This window comes from Ranitomeya imitator, chromosome 10, assembly GCF_032444005.1.
Source record: "Ranitomeya imitator isolate aRanImi1 chromosome 10, aRanImi1.pri, whole genome shotgun sequence".
In the NCBI taxonomy this organism is placed as follows: domain Eukaryota; kingdom Metazoa; phylum Chordata; class Amphibia; order Anura; family Dendrobatidae; genus Ranitomeya; species Ranitomeya imitator.
In genome coordinates this window covers 71,245,102-71,261,998 of record NC_091291.1, presented here as the reverse complement: position 1 = coordinate 71,261,998, position 16,897 = coordinate 71,245,102, and the positions used below count along the sequence as shown (strand labels likewise).

General features: G+C 42.6%; 1 protein-coding gene across 4 annotated transcripts in view; it reads right to left on the bottom strand.

The window, feature by feature from the left end:
- Nucleotides 1-1,021: 1,021 nt before the first annotated feature.
- MPV17L (MPV17 mitochondrial inner membrane protein like) overlaps nt 1,022-16,897 on the bottom strand; it is a 46,252-nt gene continuing 30,376 nt past the window's right edge. For 3 of the 4 annotated variants that reach the window (XM_069740786.1, XM_069740787.1, XM_069740788.1), the window contains one exon: nt 1,022-2,291. In XM_069740786.1, coding sequence (XP_069596887.1) covers nt 2,097-2,291 — 195 coding nt within the window. In that variant the 3' untranslated portion in view covers nt 1,022-2,096. Of the gene's footprint in view, nt 2,292-15,229; nt 15,335-16,897 lie in introns of those variants that run through there. The other variant, XM_069740789.1, reaches the window with a different exon arrangement.

The following is a 16,897-nucleotide window of genomic DNA, read 5'->3' as shown; positions in this document are numbered from 1 at the left end:
AGAACAGGCAGTGCAAAGACAAAGGTGGACAAATGACAGACAGGCAAGGAGCAGAGGAAGGAATCGCCTTAAATACATGGAGTGCTGAAGGACTTCCGGGTCACGGTCCTCCAGGATCACAGAGAGGAGATACAGAGTGCCTGTAAATCAGAAAGAGGAAGTGCTGAAGTGGGCGGTGCGCACCCGATGAGAACCAGGGAGCGGAGAAGAATAAAGGAGAGGACGCGTGCCTGCAGGAGAAGTGCGCGACAGCAGGCAAGTATGAGCGGGCGGGGGGGGAGCAGCGGTGGTCACGACCGTGATAAGTGGTCCAAAATTCCAGTTGAGAGGTGCAAGAAGCTTGTTGATGATCATAGGAAATGATTGATTGCAGTTATTTATTCCAAAGGGTGTGCAACCAAAAATAGGGTGCCAATAATTTTGTCTGGCCAATTATTGGGATTTTGTTTGAAATTATGTCCAATTTTCCTTTTTCTTTGTTTTTTGTGCTGTTCCAATACACACAAAAGAAATAAACGTGTATAACACATCACATGTAATTGCAGTACTTTTCTGGGAGAAATACTTAATTTTCTGGAACAATTTCAAAAGGTGCCAACACTTTTGGACATGACTGTATACTTTGACCTGCCACATATTTCATTTAAACTTTAACATAGACTATGGTTCTCATAGTTTCTAAAATTATTCTCATTTGGAAAATTTTTCAAGAAAGACACCCTGGCCTCCTTTTTAGTAAATTCATATTGATAACTTCCTGTGGCAGAAAGTTTTACAGTCTCACCGCTCTTACCGTAAAGAACCCTTCTGTGTTTATGTCCCTTTGTTAATAGTTATGGTTATGATATAAATACCGTAATTAATGGGGGAGGTCAACTTTTATAGAAAATATAATAACTATGTATAAACCTAACTGTACTTTATTTTCAATAGCACGAGGTAAAAAAAAATTCCATTAAAATAAATGTGTATGACTATCCGCTATCACTGTGATAGAAACATAACTCATCAGTTTTCCATGTTATTATAAGGTTTTTATTGTCTCGAAATCCAACAACATTTTTTTTAAAGTATAAACAGTATGTAGACAGAGTTCCAACAATCACATCCGACCGCTCATATTCTCAATATTGATTCTAAAAATATCACCCAAGGTGCTGTCTGACAAAAATATTACATGTTTGATGCTTGTGATTATAAGACAAATATGAGTATGTGAAATATAAAACTGAATGGTTAATTAATACAAAAGTTCTCAGTACTTGTAGTGCAGCCGTGATAAAAACCTTCACATTGACAGGTTAAAGGTCCTTAAAAAATGCTGAACACTGATGGGTGTACAACATACTCCGGGCATCCAGCAAAAGAATTACGGTACCCAAATTCTGAAAAATTAAAACTGCACCAAACGTTATAAAGGAAGAAAAAACAAAAAGCTACTTCCCTCTTCTTTCTTCCTGTTGTCCTCTGCACCATATCACAGGGCACAGAGGTCACATGCTTTACTTTATTGGCCACACCACCCAATCCGGAGCCATGGTGCCAATATTACACGGTGCCCATCGATTGGCTGCAGTGGTCATATATTGGCTCTGGAAGACCACTGCAGCATTCCTGCTGGATTACAGAAGGGAAGAATGGGTGAGCATTATTTATTTTTTTTCTCTTGTAGAAGTTTTAATTTATTTCAAAAACTGGATGATCCTTTAGGTAGTGATAGAAATTGTAGCAAAGGATTTCCCAAGCTGGAAAGACATAGAAGTGTCTAACTCTGGAGCGGAGGAACAAGTGCTGCTCCCTGAGCTCTGAGAGTAAGGTAGGCACTACTTTACCATATACAACTCCTGTGTCAGATATGGGGCATTTTCAGTCAGTTATGTGAGCCGACCACATCGGGTGGCCATCTATAATGTGCCTCTATAACGATCTGTGTGGACAGGAAAAATGTTTCATTTCAGGGATTAGTGAATTAACTGCAAAGTTTGGGCAGACTTTTTCTGATGAGTTTGTGGTTTACTCCGGGACATGTTGCTTCTGTAAGAGAAGGATCGTGATTGGAATTATAACCCACAGGTTCAGCCGCCATGCAGCCAAATTTATTTCTCCTTTTCTTCTTTTTCATTCTTTCTTTTCATTTTATTTCCAACTATTGGTATTGTTTGCAGAAACGTTGCAGTCACCTGGTCAATGTCTCGGTTCCGTATATAGCAGAGAAATGTGGTCCACAGAAAAGCGCAGACCCCAATGTAAGCAGTTCTGATGACCGGTGGGATTATGCTGAAATTTATGGTCTGAAAATTAAAAAAAAAAAAAATGTAAAGTACAGAACATAGGAAATAAGGCAGGTCTGTCTGAACATCCCAAATATATTATGCAAGTACATTTTCCAACAGCTGAGATGAGGAAGAAAGTTTTCATACCCGAGTCAGAAGGTCTGGACCCTCGCGCCTACATCCTCTCCCTGCACAAGTGCGTTTACAAGGACTTCAATAAAGGAACATTTTACGCAGCGAGTGCCGCTCTGTTTGTTTTTTTATTTTAATATTTCCTCTGAGAGACTTCCATACTGCATAAGTTAGACAAGGTATTTAAAGGGAAGCGGTCTATTTAGAAAAGAAAGCCTTGTGTATCCACTGAGCATGCCTCTGAGCTCCCCACCACCTTACATAGCACGTATGCATATTAAAGCGCTGTGGAAGAAGTCACATGGCCACAAGTGGGTGCCCGCTGCTGCGCACACCCTGCTGTGCCTCTATGCATAACTGCCGGGACATATGCTTCTGATGAATAGGACAGATGCACGAGATTATGCGCATGTCCCATCACTGCCACTCACCTATCAATACAGAAGTGAGCTGCGCCTCAACACCTGTAAGCAGGATTCTCATTTACAATATGTAACACACATTTATGCAGCACCCCAAAGGAAAGGAGTGGCTGCTTCATTGTCCTGTGGCGTTTTTTAGATTAAAGGGGTTTTCCCAAGAGCAAAGAACATTTTCAATAGTAGATCTTGGAATAATAAGTTACATAATTAGATGTGCCTGTGCATATAAATGTGCCCCTGCTATGTGCCCTGTAATGGCTGTGTCTTGCCACGCAGAGCTGCTCCAGTTCATGGTTGGCACATACCACAGCTCCTGGCCAGGGGAGGAAACAAGTCACTTATAATAAGTGAGTATACAGTTGAAAAAGCAGGGCCTCACAGCTGTTACTTCCTGAGGCAACACATTTCCCTGTCTGTTTTATCACAGGAGTATGTGTGTATCAGGTGATAAAGTAGCCCCTGCTTTTTTATCTGTATACTCAATGATCATAAGCGACTTCTGCTTCCTCCTTTGGCCAGAAGCCGTGGTATGTGCCGACCATGAACTGGAGCAGCTGTGCTTGGTCAGACACAAGCAATTACACAGTAGGGACATATTTATAAGGTTACCTTAGCACAGGAACATTTTTTTTAACACATCCAATTGTGCAACTTATTATTCCAGGGTTCTCAGAAAATTGGCGACAATTCCAAACATTTTTGGGGGCAAACTTCAGATTATTATTTCACTACTAAAATGATTTAAAAAAAAATGGACATGTTTGGTATTGCCGTAATTGTATTGATGAGGAGAATCATAACGCATGGTCATTTTTACCACAAAATGTACACCATAAAAACAATTCCTAAACAACAATGTCAGAATTGTGTTTTGTTTTTTTTCCACGATTTCACCGATCTTGGAATTTTTTTTTCAAATTTTCGAGTACATTATGTGGTAAAATGAATTGTGCCAATAAAAAGTACAACTCGTGTACAAAAACTAGCTCCCATAGGTTTATGGGGACAGAAAAGTAAGAGGCATGGCTCTGGGAAGAAGGGGAATAAAAAATGGAAATGAAAAAACAAAAATGGGCTGTAGGGTGAAAGGGTTAAAGGGTTTGTCTGGTCTAGAATGACAAGTCTGCAGTCACTCTGTGTGACTGCAGACTTGAGAATCCTCCCAGTGCAGGCACTGTGCACGCCGAGGATTACTGGTGTCTGCACCAGGAACGGCACTCACGTATGCAATATGCATATTCCCTGCCAGATCTGTGTAGTGGGCACAGCCTTGATCAATACACGCAAGGCCAGATGGTATTGCTGATGTGCTCCAGCAAAACATTTGTTGTTTTCGCATAATTAGAAATGCATCAACAGGTTTTCTTTTGTTTTTTTTTTGTTTTTTACTGTGTAAGCCAAATTTAAAAGCTCATCTAAGCAATATCAAGGACTTGTGGTAGTTACTCGGCTGAACAGTATGCAGTCAAAAGAATATATGTAAATGCATATGATCAAACACAATAGGGCCACAACACCTAGCCTTTACCCTGTCTATGGGAGAGATTCATTTAAAAGTCCATCAACTATTCTTCTGTAAAGAATAGTACAAAAATGTCATTAATCAAATACTTTAATTAATGTATACTTATACATAGCCTTATGAATGCTTAGTTGGTACCCAACATACATATAGCTAGGCAATCTCTGCAGATAACAGCTCTGGAATTGGAAATGTGAGCAGAAGATGCCAATGGCAGTAAGAGACTAGTCACATCTCCCTTGGCCAGCTCTACAGACTGTGGGGCCTATAAAATAAGATGTATACCCCAGGAAGCTGGTGTAACCACCTTAAGTCACAATATTTTGCACAAATTTTGCAGTTGTGTAAAATTGTGACATCTGTTTACAAGCCATTCCTTGCCGGCTATGCCAATATGGGGACAGCTTGGGTGGGACATGGTCAGCATAGAACATGGTCATGGCCACCTATCAAATTCATCATTTACACCACTCACAATTTGCACAGCACGAAAGTTAGAGGAGCTTCAGAGGTTGGATTGGCAGCCATCAATAGGCGTAATTGGTCCTACCAGTAATTGTGTTTACAAGAGTCCATTGAAGGCTCTCCTTCTCATCCTTCATAGGAACAAGAAACACGATAGGTTAAAAGGCCTCTCCCACCCTCATCCTTTAGTGTCTTTTCCAAGTACCACAACAGGATGGATGCAACTATTTTATTGAATTTTCCAACACAAATATTTATTCACATGAGTACAAAGAAATTTTAGGGGAGGAAACCTAACAGTGCTGTCAGGATAGACTCCTGGAACACAATTACTGGTAGGATTAATTCCCCATTTTCAGGGCATCCCTCCTGACAGCACATTGGAGAATACAAAAGCAAGGTACTAGGACGGGACAACTACCTGGAGAAACTTCCTTCCAAAAGTTAGTCTGCTGATTTGACAATATATCTAGCTTATAGTGTCTACAGAAGGTGTTCAGGCTATGTTGCTGCTCTATAAATTTGGGCTTTCTGCCCAAGAAGTGAAACGTCTCTCGTTAAATTTGCCGATGACTTCTGGAAGAAATTTCCCCTCTGATGAATTTAGCCATACATATTCTGGATCTGTTCCATGTTGCTATGGTTGCCTTTGAAGCTTTCTTTCTCTTTTTTCTACCTCCGAATCGGATGAAGAGGTTGGAATCCTGTCTCCAGTCGTGAGTAGCCTCTAGGTAGGACAGGACTGCTTGTCTAACAGTTAGAGAGTAAAATAACGGTTCTGATTTCTTGGATGTTGACAGAATGAGGGCATGATAACTTCTTGATTCATATTTGATTTTGATAGCACTTTTGGAAGAAATGCCAGGTTGAATCTAAGCACTATTTGATCTCTCAAAATTTGAAGGTACAGATTTCTAATTGATAAGGCCTGAATCTCACCTATTCTATTAGCGGAGGTGATGGACGCCAAAAACACTGTCTTAAATGAAAGTTTTTTAATGCTTATGTCCTCCCTAGGTTTGTAATACTCCGTGCAACGTGTGTTACAAATGTTCTATATACCCTAACCACAAGATCAACATATACCTTTCCAAGGTGGCTATTAGCGACATACCTAACAATACCCTGTTCCCCTGATGGGACCATGCAAATACGATTTAGACAATTCTTGCAACGCGACATTGTGATCAAGGCCACAGTGTGGCCGAAACGTCGAATTACCTGTCGCTTATGACCTATTACATTTTCTAATAAATTTCACTTGAAGCAAAATCGGCCCTGATAGGAGTGCAGTGATTACTGACTTTGCTGTTTTTGGGATTCCTCAATCCGTTCACTAGCACCATACACTCCATTTTAAGTTGTGTGCCAGCCATTCGCTTCTTCATCTCCAGTAGTACTGACACCATTGAACACTGGGAAAACAGGATGTCATCACTCCGAGAATTCTCAATGCTGACGTGATTGAACACCAATTCTTTTGAAAAGATCGACTCATGTCTCTTATTACTATTTGTTTTGCCATTCGAAGGAATAATGCTGTCGGTTGGGAATTTAGGACTCCTAGGAATATTTTCTAGGTCGATGGGTTTAGGTCTGATTTTCCCCAGTTTATAATCCAACCTAATGTCTGCAGGGTTGAGATACATTTCAAAAACCTGACCTGCACATCCAAACATAGACTGAGTGTGAACAGGTGCTGAACCCAGAGTCGCCAACTCGTATATAGTTAAGTAAAAAGGGCAGCACACTGCAGCGCCAAAACATGCAAACTTGAAAACACGAAATTTGAACTGCATTACTGCACTAGAAATATGAAAAATGAGAGCTTTTAGCGCATAAAAATGGCCATATTTATGTGTACCTCGTAGCCACTTTACGGCATCTCTCTTATACGAGGTCCTACGCTTGACCTACCTCACCGAGAATAAACGTCTCCATCTGAATGGGTACATGTGAAACCTCTTCTTGGACTCAAATTCTCTCTTTCTGTGGAGGGGTATTGGACCTACTATAATTAAAACACCTGAGGCTAGGAGGCAGGGAGTGCACGATCAGAAGGCTAAAGAATACATTTCAAAAACCTGACCTGCACATCCAAACATAGACTGAGTGTGAACAGGTGCTGAACCCAGAGTCGCCAACTCGTATATAGTTAAGTAAAAAGGGCAGCACACTGCAGCGCCAAAACATGCAAACTTGAAAACACGAAATTTGAACTGCATTACTGCACTAGAAATATGAAAAATGAGAGCTTTTAGCGCATAAAAATGGCCATATTTATGTGTACCTCGTAGCCACTTTACGGCATCTCTCTTATACGAGGTCCTACGCTTGACCTACCTCACCGAGAATAAACGTCTCCATCTGAATGGGTACATGTGAAACCTCTTCTTGGACTCAAATTCTCTCTTTCTGTGGAGGGGTATTGGACCTACTATAATTAAAACACCTGTGGCTAGGAGGCAGGGAGTGCACGATCAGAAGGCTAAAGAATACATTTCAAAAACCTGACCTGCACATCCAAACATAGACTGAGTGTGAACAGGTGCTGAACCCAGAGTCGCCAACTCGTATATAGTTATGTAAAAAGGGCAGCACACTGCAGCGCCAAAACATGCAAACTTGAAAACACGAAATTTGAACTGCATTACTGCACTAGAAATATGAAAAATGAGAGCTTTTAGCGCATAAAAATGGCCATATTTATGTGTACCTCGTAGCCACTTTACGGCATCTCTCTTATACGAGGTCCTACGCTTGACCTACCTCACCGAGAATAAACGTCTCCATCTGAATGGGTACATGTGAAACCTCTTCTTGGACTCAAATTCTCTCTTTCTGTGGAGGGGTATTGGACCTACTATAATTAAAACACCTGTGGCTAGGAGGCAGGGAGTGCACGATCAGAAGGCTAAAGAATACATTTCAAAAACCTGACCTGCACATCCAAACATAGACCGAGTGTGAACAGGTGCTGAACCCAGAGTCGCCAACTCGTATATAGTTAAGTAAAAAGGGCAGCACACTGCAGCGCCAAAACATGCAAACTTGAAAACACGAAATTTGAACTGCATTACTGCACTAGAAATATGAAAAATGAGAGCTTTTAGCGCATAAAAATGGCCATATTTATGTGTACCTCGTAGCCACTTTACGGCATCTCTCTTATACGAGGTCCTACGCTTGACCTACCTCACCGAGAATAAACGTCTCCATCTGAATGGGTACATGTGAAACCTCTTCTTGGACTCAAATTCTCTCTTTCTGTGGAGGGGTATTGGACCTACTATAATTAAAACACCTGTGGCTAGGAGGCAGGGAGTGCACGATCAGAAGGCTAAAGAATACATTTCAAAAACCTGACCTGCACATCCAAACATAGACCGAGTGTGAACAGGTGCTGAACCCAGAGTCGCCAACTCGTATATAGTTAAGTAAAAAGGGCAGCACACTGCAGCGCCAAAACATGCAAACTTGAAAACACGAAATTTGAACTGCATTACTGCACTAGAAATATGAAAAATGAGAGCTTATGTCGTCCCTAGGTTTGTAATACTCCGTGCAACGTGTGTTACAAATGTTCTATATACCCTAACCACAAGATCAACATATACCTTTCCAAGGTGGCTATTAGCGACATACCTAACAATACCCTGTTCCCCTGATGGGACCATGCAAATACGATTTAGACAATTCTTGCAACGCGACATTGTGATCAAGGCCACAGTGTGGCCGAAACGTCGAATTACCTGTCGCTTATGACCTATTACATTTTCTAATAAATTTCACTTGAAGCAAAATCGGCCCTGATAGGAGTGCAGTGATTACTGACTTTGCTGTTTTTGGGATTTCTCAATCCGTTCACTAGCACCATACACTCCATTTTAAGTTGTGTGCCAGCCATTCGCTTCTTCATCTCCAGTAGTACTGACACCATTGAACACTGGGAAAACAGGATGTCATCACTCCGAGAATTCTCAATGCTGACGTGATTGAACACCAATTCTTTTGAAAAGATCGACTCATGTCTCTTATTACTATTTGTTTTGCCATTCGAAGGAATAATGCTGTCGGTTGGGAATTTAGGACTCCTAGGAATATTTTCTAGGTCGATGGGTTTAGGTCTGATTTTCCCCAGTTTATAATCCAACCTAATGTCTGCAGGGTTGAGATAGTCACCCCCAAATGGTTCTCTAGTTCCCCTTCTGAGCTCGCTATTATGAGAAACTCGTCCAAATATGTGATTATGATTATCCCCTTTTTCCTCAGGAAAGCGAATATCTCTATCAACTTTCATGCAGAACCACACTGCCCAGCACCCCAATGTGTGTTTCGCATGTAGCTTCATCCATCTCCCCCTGACGAAGCTACATGCGAAACATGCATTGGGGTGCTGGGCAGTGTGGTTCTACGACTAATAATGGCACATGGTCTGTATTACTGAGCTATGTATGGGTAATATTCTGCTATTTCTCAGGGGATCCTGCCAGGGTAGGTACTAACACCCAGCAACATTTGCCTTGTATTTGTAATAAGGTTATGTACCTGTATATTTGATGCATTGTCTGTAATAGATTGTAACTGATAATGTGTACATGCCAGTTGTATTGTGAGAACTACACTGCCCCAACTGTTTTTAAGGCTTTAAGGGTCTTATTTTGTACTGTTTCTCTCTTTGCTGTGTGATTTTGTTGTAATAAAGATTATTGTTTTATTAATTATGATATAATTTCAATTTATATTGGATATACTTCAAGTGGTGGTATCGATCTGAATTGATCCTATGATATAGCTTGCCATTCTTTTTAGAAACCACCAGAATTTCCCACCTACCCCTCTAGCGTCATGGTCTCCACATACCTGAGACTTGTGGAATCCTCACAAGGAATCAAAGTTTTCTTTGCAACCTTAGCTACTGGAACACCAATCGTCACAACCTCTTCCCAAGCCTTTACGTCCTTAGTTTCAAATGGGAGACTGATTCTAAAGTCTTGGGATACGATTAATCTCCTTTCAGAATCTTCCCACGCTTCCATAATCATAGCTCAAATATGATTATTACCGGGGAAAACTCTATTCATCTGAAATACAGTATGAGGCCCTCAAACATCTCCTCTTGAATACATCGGGTACTTTGTGACTCTTCAACCTGCATGTGTTCATGACTGCTCGTAGGAGCTGGTCTGTTTTCCGAGGAAAAATTTTTCTTCCCCTCCTCAAGGGGATCTGCAGCCATCTCCCCTTCCTCCAAATCGGCACTGAGTGACTGCTCATCCTCCTCCAAACTTAATTCCACTTCTAAACTCAGTCTTTTAGGGCAGACTAGGCTGCATGCAGGGAAACTTGAGTGGAGATTGTGGCCTGCACTTCCTCTCTGATATGGATCTCATATCTGATAGAAAGGAAGACTGCTCATCCTTAAGGTACCTTCACACTAAACGACGCTGCAGCGATCCAGACAACGATCCGGATCGCTGCAGCGTCGCCGTTTAGTCGCTGGAGAGCTGTCACACAGACCGCTCTCCAGCGACCAACGATGCCGGTAACCAGGGTAAACATCGGGTTACTAAGCGCAGGGCCGCGCTTAGTAACCCGATGTTTACCCTGGATACCATCCTAAAAGGAAAAAAAAGCAAACGCTTCATACTTACCTTCCGCTGTCTGTCCCCGGCGCTGTGCTTCTCTGTACTGGCTGTGAGCACAGCAGCCGGAAAGCAGAGCGGTGACATCACCGCTCTGCTTTCCGGCCGCTGTGCTCACAGTGAGTGCAGGAAAGCACAGCGCCGGAGGACAGACAGCCGAAGGTAAGTATGAAGCGTTTGTTTTTTTTTTACTTTTAGGATGGTAACCAGGGTAAACATCGGGTTACTAAGCGCGGCCCTGCGCTTAGTAACTCGATGTTTACCCTGGTTACCAGCGAAGACATCGCTGAATCGGTGTCACACACGCCGATTCAGCGATGTCAGCGGGAGAGCCAGCGACCAAAGAAAGTGCTGGCCCTCTAGCCCCGACCAACGACATCACAGCAGGATTCTGATCGCTGCTGCGTGTCAAACTGAATGATATCGCTAGCGAGGACGCTGCAACGTCAGTATTTCTCAGCCAAAACCAGGAGTGGGTGATAAATCCAGAAGTGGTGCATATGTTTCTGTTAGACTTTTCCTCTGATTGTTCCTCTCCTGGTTTTGGCTTACAAATACTGATGTAAAATACTTACCAAATACTGCGAGTGTGACGGCAGCCTTAATCTTAGAAATACAGTCCACACACAATTGTTTCCCACACACGTTTTTATTCAGCCATCAATTGTGCAAGTTCTCTCACTTAAAAAGAAGAGAAAGGCCTGTAATTGACATCATAGGTAGACCACAACTATGAGAGTCAAAATGAGAAAACAAATCCAGAAAATCACCTTGTCTGATTTGGCAAGATTTATTTTGCAAATTATGGTGGAAAATAAGTATTTAGTCATTAACAAAAGTTCATCTCAATATTTTGTTATATATCCTTTTCTGGCAATGAGAGGTCAAACATTTTCTGTAAGTCTTCACAAGGTTGGCACACACTGTTGGTGGTATATTGGCCCATTCCTCCATGCAGATCTCCGCTAGAGCAGTGATGTTTTGGGCCTGTCGCTGGGCAACACGGACTTTCAACTCCCTCCAAAGGTTTTCTATGGGGGTTGAGATCTGGAGACTGGCTAGGCCACTCCAGGATCTTTATATGCTTCTTACGAAGCCACTCCTTCGTTGCCCTGGCGGTGTGCTTGGGATCATTATGCTGAAAGACCCATCCACATTTCATCTTCAATACCCTTGCTGATGGAAGGAGGTTTGCACTCAAAATCTCACGATACATGGCCCCATTTATTCTTACATGTGCACGGATCAGTCCTCCAGGTCCCTTTGCAGAGAAACAGCCCCAAAGCATGATGTTGCCACCTCCATGCTTCACAGTAGGTATAGTGTTATTTGGATGCAACTCGGCATTCTGTCTCCTCTAAACATGATGAGTTTTGTTTCTACAAAACAGATCTACTTTGGTTTCATCAGACCATATGACATTCTCCCAATACTCTTCTAGATAATCCAAATGCTCTCTAGCAAACTTCAGAAGGGCCCAGACATGTACTGGCTTAAGCAGGGGGACACATCTGGCACTGCAAGATCTGAGTTCCTGGTGGCGTAGTGTGTTACTGATGGTAGCCTTTGTTACAGTGGTCCAAGCTCTATGCATGTCATTCACTAGGCCCCCCTGTGTGGTTCTGGAATTCGGGGTGAGATCTTGCATGGAGCCCCAGATCGAGGGAGATTATCGCGATGTATGGCCATACGTTGTGTCCGTCGTGCACTGGATCCGTCGTGTTCTGGCGGACCGTCGGCACAAAAAAGTTCAATGTAACATTTTTTCGTACGTCGCATACGCCATTTTCTACCGCACATGAGCGGCCAGAACTCCACCCCTCCTCCCCGGACTGTAGAATGGGCAGCGGATGCGTCGAAAAACTGCATCCACTGCCCAGGTCGTGCATAATTTTCACAACGTGCGTCGGTATGCCGCGCCGACGCTTAGCGAAGGACCCGTACCAACGCAAGTGTGAAAGTAGCCTTAATGAAGAAGTTACAGGTCTTTGAGAGCCAGAAATCTTGCATGTTTTTAGGTGACCAAATACTTATTTTCCACCATAATTTGCAAAATAAATCTTGCCAAATCAGAAAAGGTGATTTTCTGGATTTGTTTTCTCATTTTGACTCTCATAGTTGTGGTCTACCTATGATGTCATTTACAGGCCTATCTCATCAAGTGAGAGAACTTGCACAATTGGTGGCTGACTAAATACTTTTTTTCCCCACTGTACTTCTGGTAACTTGACATTACAAATGTCACATCTCTCAGGTTTCACCGAAACATTCCTGGTTTCCCTTTTACTTGCCTATCGCAGCTGACATCCGGCACTATGTGCCAGGAGCGGTCACGGACCGCCCCCGACACATTAACCCCCGGCACACCGCGATCAAACATGATCGCGATGTGCCGGCCGTATAGGGAAGCATCGCGCAGGAAGGGGGCTCCCTGCGGGCTTCGAGGGTCTCCTACCTCCTTCCTCCTTGCTGGACCCGGATCCAAGATGGCCGCGGCATCCGGTTCCTGCAGGGAGGGAGGTGGCTTCACAGAGCCTGCTCAGAGCAGGCACTGTGAAGCCTGCAGTGCTGCATGTCAGATCGGTGATCTGACAGAGTGCTGTGCAAACTGTCAGATCATCGATCTGTGATGTCCCCCCCCTGGGACAAAGTAAAAAAAATTTTTTCCAAATGTGTAAAAAAAAAAAAAATCCTAAATAATGAAAAAAAAAATAAAATAAATAAATAAATAAATATATATATATATATATATATATATATATATATATATTATTCCCATAAATACATTTCTTTATTCAAATAATAATAAAAAAAAACAATAAAAGTACACATATTTAGCATCGCCGCGTCCGTAACAACCCGACCTATAAAACTGGCCCACTAGTTAACCCCTTCAGTAAACACCGTAAGAAAAATAAATAAATAAATAAACGAGGCAAAAAACAACGCTTTATTATCATACCGCCGAACAAAAAGTGGAATAACACGCGATCAAAAAGACAGATATAAATAACCATGGTACCGCTAAAAACGTCATCTTGTCCCGCAAAAACGAGCCGCCATACAGCATCATCAGCAAAAAAATAAAAAAAAGTTATAGTCCTGAGAATAAAGCGATGCAAAAATAATTATTTTTTCTATAAAATAGTTTTTATCGTATAAAAGCGCCAAAACATAAAAAAATGATTTAAATGAGGTATCGCTGTAATCGTACTGACCCGAAGAATAAAACTGCTTTATCCATTTTACCAAACGCGGAACGGTATAAACGCCTCCCCCAAAAGAAATTCATGAATAGCTGGTTTTTGGTCATTCTGCCTCACAAAAATCGTAATAAAAAGCGATCTAAAAATGTCACGTGCCCGAAAATGTTACCAATAAAAACGTCAACTCGTCCCGCAAAAAACAAGACCTCACATGACTCTGTGGACCAAAATATGGAAAAATTATAGCTCTCAAAATGTGGTAACGCAAAAAATATTTTTTGCAATAACAAGCGTCTTTCAGTGTGTGACGGCTGCCAATCATAAAAATCTGTTAAAAAACCCGCTATAAAAGTAAATCAAATCCCCCTTCATCACCCCCTTAGTTTGGAAATAAATACATTTTTTTCAATTTTTCCGTTTTTCCCATTAGGGTTAGGGCTAGGGTTAGGGTTAGGGCTAGGGTTAGGGCCAGGATTAGGGCTAGGGCTAGGGCTAGGGTTAGGGCCACAGTTAGGGTTAGGGTTGGGGCTAAAGTTACGGTTAGGGTTTAGATTCCATTTACAGTTGGGATTAGGGTTAGGGGTGTGTCAGGGTTAGAGGTGTGGTTAGCGTTACTGTTGTGATTAGGGTTAGGGGTGTGTTTGGATTAGGGTTTCAGTTATAATTGAGGGGTTTCCACTGTTTAGGCACATCAGGGGCTCTCCAAACGCGACATGGCGTCCGATCTCAATTCCAGCCAATTCTGCGTTGAAAAAGTAAAACAGTGCTCCTTCCCTTCCGAGCTCTCCCGTGTGCCCAAACAGGGGTTTACCCCAACATAAGGGGTATCAGCGTACTCAGGACAAATTGGACAATAACTTTTGGGGTCCAATTTCTCCTGTTACCCTTGGGAAAATACAAAACTGGGGGCTAAAAAATATTTTTTGTGGGAAAAAAAGATTTTTTATTTTCAAGGCTCTGCGTTATAAACTGTAGTGAAACACTTGGGGGTTCAAAGTTCTCACAACACATCTAGATGAGTTCCCTGGGGGTCTAGTTTCCAATATGGGGTCAGTTGTGGGGGGTTTCTACTGTTTAGGTACATTAGGGGCTCTGCAAATGCAATGTGACACCTGCAGACCATTCCATCTAAGTCTGCATTCCAAATGGCGCTCCTTCCCTTCCGAGCCCCCCCATGCGGCCAAACAGTGATTCCCCCCCACATATGGGGTATCAGCACACTCAGGACAAATTGGACAACAGCTTTTGGGGTCAAATTTCTCTTCTTACCCTCGGGAAAATACAATAACAATAACTGGGGGCTAAAAAATAATTTTTGTGGGAAAAAATGTTTGTTTTATTTTTACGGCTCTGCATTATAAACTTCTGTGAAGCCCTTGGTGGGTCAAAGCGCTCAAAACACATCTAGATAAATTCCTTAGGGGGTCTACTTTCCAAAATGGTGTCACTTGTGGGGGGTTTCAATGTTTAGACACATCAGTGGCTCTCCAAACGCAACATGGCGTCCCATCTCAATTCCTGTCAATTTTGCATTGAAAAGTCAAACGGCGCTCCTTCCCTTCTGAGCTCTCCCATGCGCCCAAACAGTGGTTTACCCCCATATATGGGATATCAGCGTACTCAGGACAAATTGTACAACAACTTTTGGGGTCCATTTTCTCCTGTTACCCTTGGTAAAATAAAACAAATTGGAGCTGAAGTAAATTTTTTGTGAAAAAAAGTTAAATGTTCATTTTTATTTAAACATTCCAAAAATTCCTGTGGAGCACCAGAAGGGTTAATAAACTTCTTGAATATGGTTTTGAGCACCTTGAGGGGTGCAGTTTTTAGAATGGTGTCACACTTGGGTATTTTCTATCATATAGACCCCTCAAAATGACTCCAAATGAGATGTGGTCCCTAAAAAAAAAATGGTGTTGTAAAAATGAGAAATTGCTGGTCAAATTTTAATCCTTATAACTCCCTAACAAAAAAAAAATTTTGTTTCCAAAATTGTGCTGATGTAAAGTAACTATGTGGGAAATTTTACTTATTAAGTATTTTGTGTGATATATCTCTGTGATTTAATTGCATAAAAATTCAAAGTTGGAAAATTGCGAAATTTTCATAATTTTCGCCAAATTTCCGTTTTTTTCACAAACAAACGCAGGTACTATCAAAGAATTTTTACCACAATATGTCCCGAGAAAACAGTGTCAGAATCACTGGGATCTGTTGAAGCGTTCCAGAGTAATAACCTCATAAAGGGACAGTGGTCAGAATTGTAAAAATTGGCCCGGTCATTAACGTGCAAACCACCCTCGGGGCTTAAGGGGTTAAAGGCGGCCGCTAAGGGTACTTAAACCACAGCGCTGTTAATTAACGGCGCTGTGGAAAAAGTAAATAGCGCCCCCAGAGTCCGATTTTCTCCGGGGTCTCGGCTGCCGGGGGTAGCAGAGACCCCAGAGAACATGATTCGGGTCGGTTTTTACCGACCCCGCTTTTGCGATCGCCGGTATTTAACCGTTTACCGGCGATCGCAAAAAAAAAAAAAAGCGATTTCTTTTTAATTTCTCTGTCCTCCGATGTGATCGCACATCAGAGGACAGAGAAATGGGGTCCCAGGTAGCCCCCCAGTACTTACCTGTCTCCCCTGGTGCTCCTCGTGGCTCCCGATGGGCACCGCCATCTTTTTCTGGCAAAAAAATGGCGGGCGCATGCGCAGTGCGCCCGCCGGCCGGCACCGGGAGAATCTTTGGGGTCTCGGCTGCCGGGGGTAGCCGAGACGCCAAAGAACATGATCGGGGTTGGTTTTACCGACCCCTGTTTTGCGATCGCCGGTAATTAATTGTTTACCGGCGACCGCAAAAAAAAAAAGTAATGTGTAATTCTCTGTCCTCTGATGTGATCGCACATCAGAGGACAGAGAAATAGGGGGATTCGGGGACCCTGCCATACTTACCGTTGTCCCTGGGTCCTCCTGCTGCTCCTCCTGGCCGCCGGCGTCTTCATGGCAAAAGAAAATGGCGGGTGCATGCGCAGTGCGCCCGCTACCTGTCGCCATCTGCTGGCCGGCAGGAGAAGAGCAGTTGGGGCTAAAATTAGGGTTGGGGCTAAATTTAGGGTTAGGGTTGGGGATAAATTTAGGGTTAGGGTTGGGGCTAAATTTAGGGTTAGGCTTCTTTCACACTTACGTCGGTACGGGGCCGTCGCAATGCGTCGGCCCGACATACCGACGCACGTTGTGAAAATT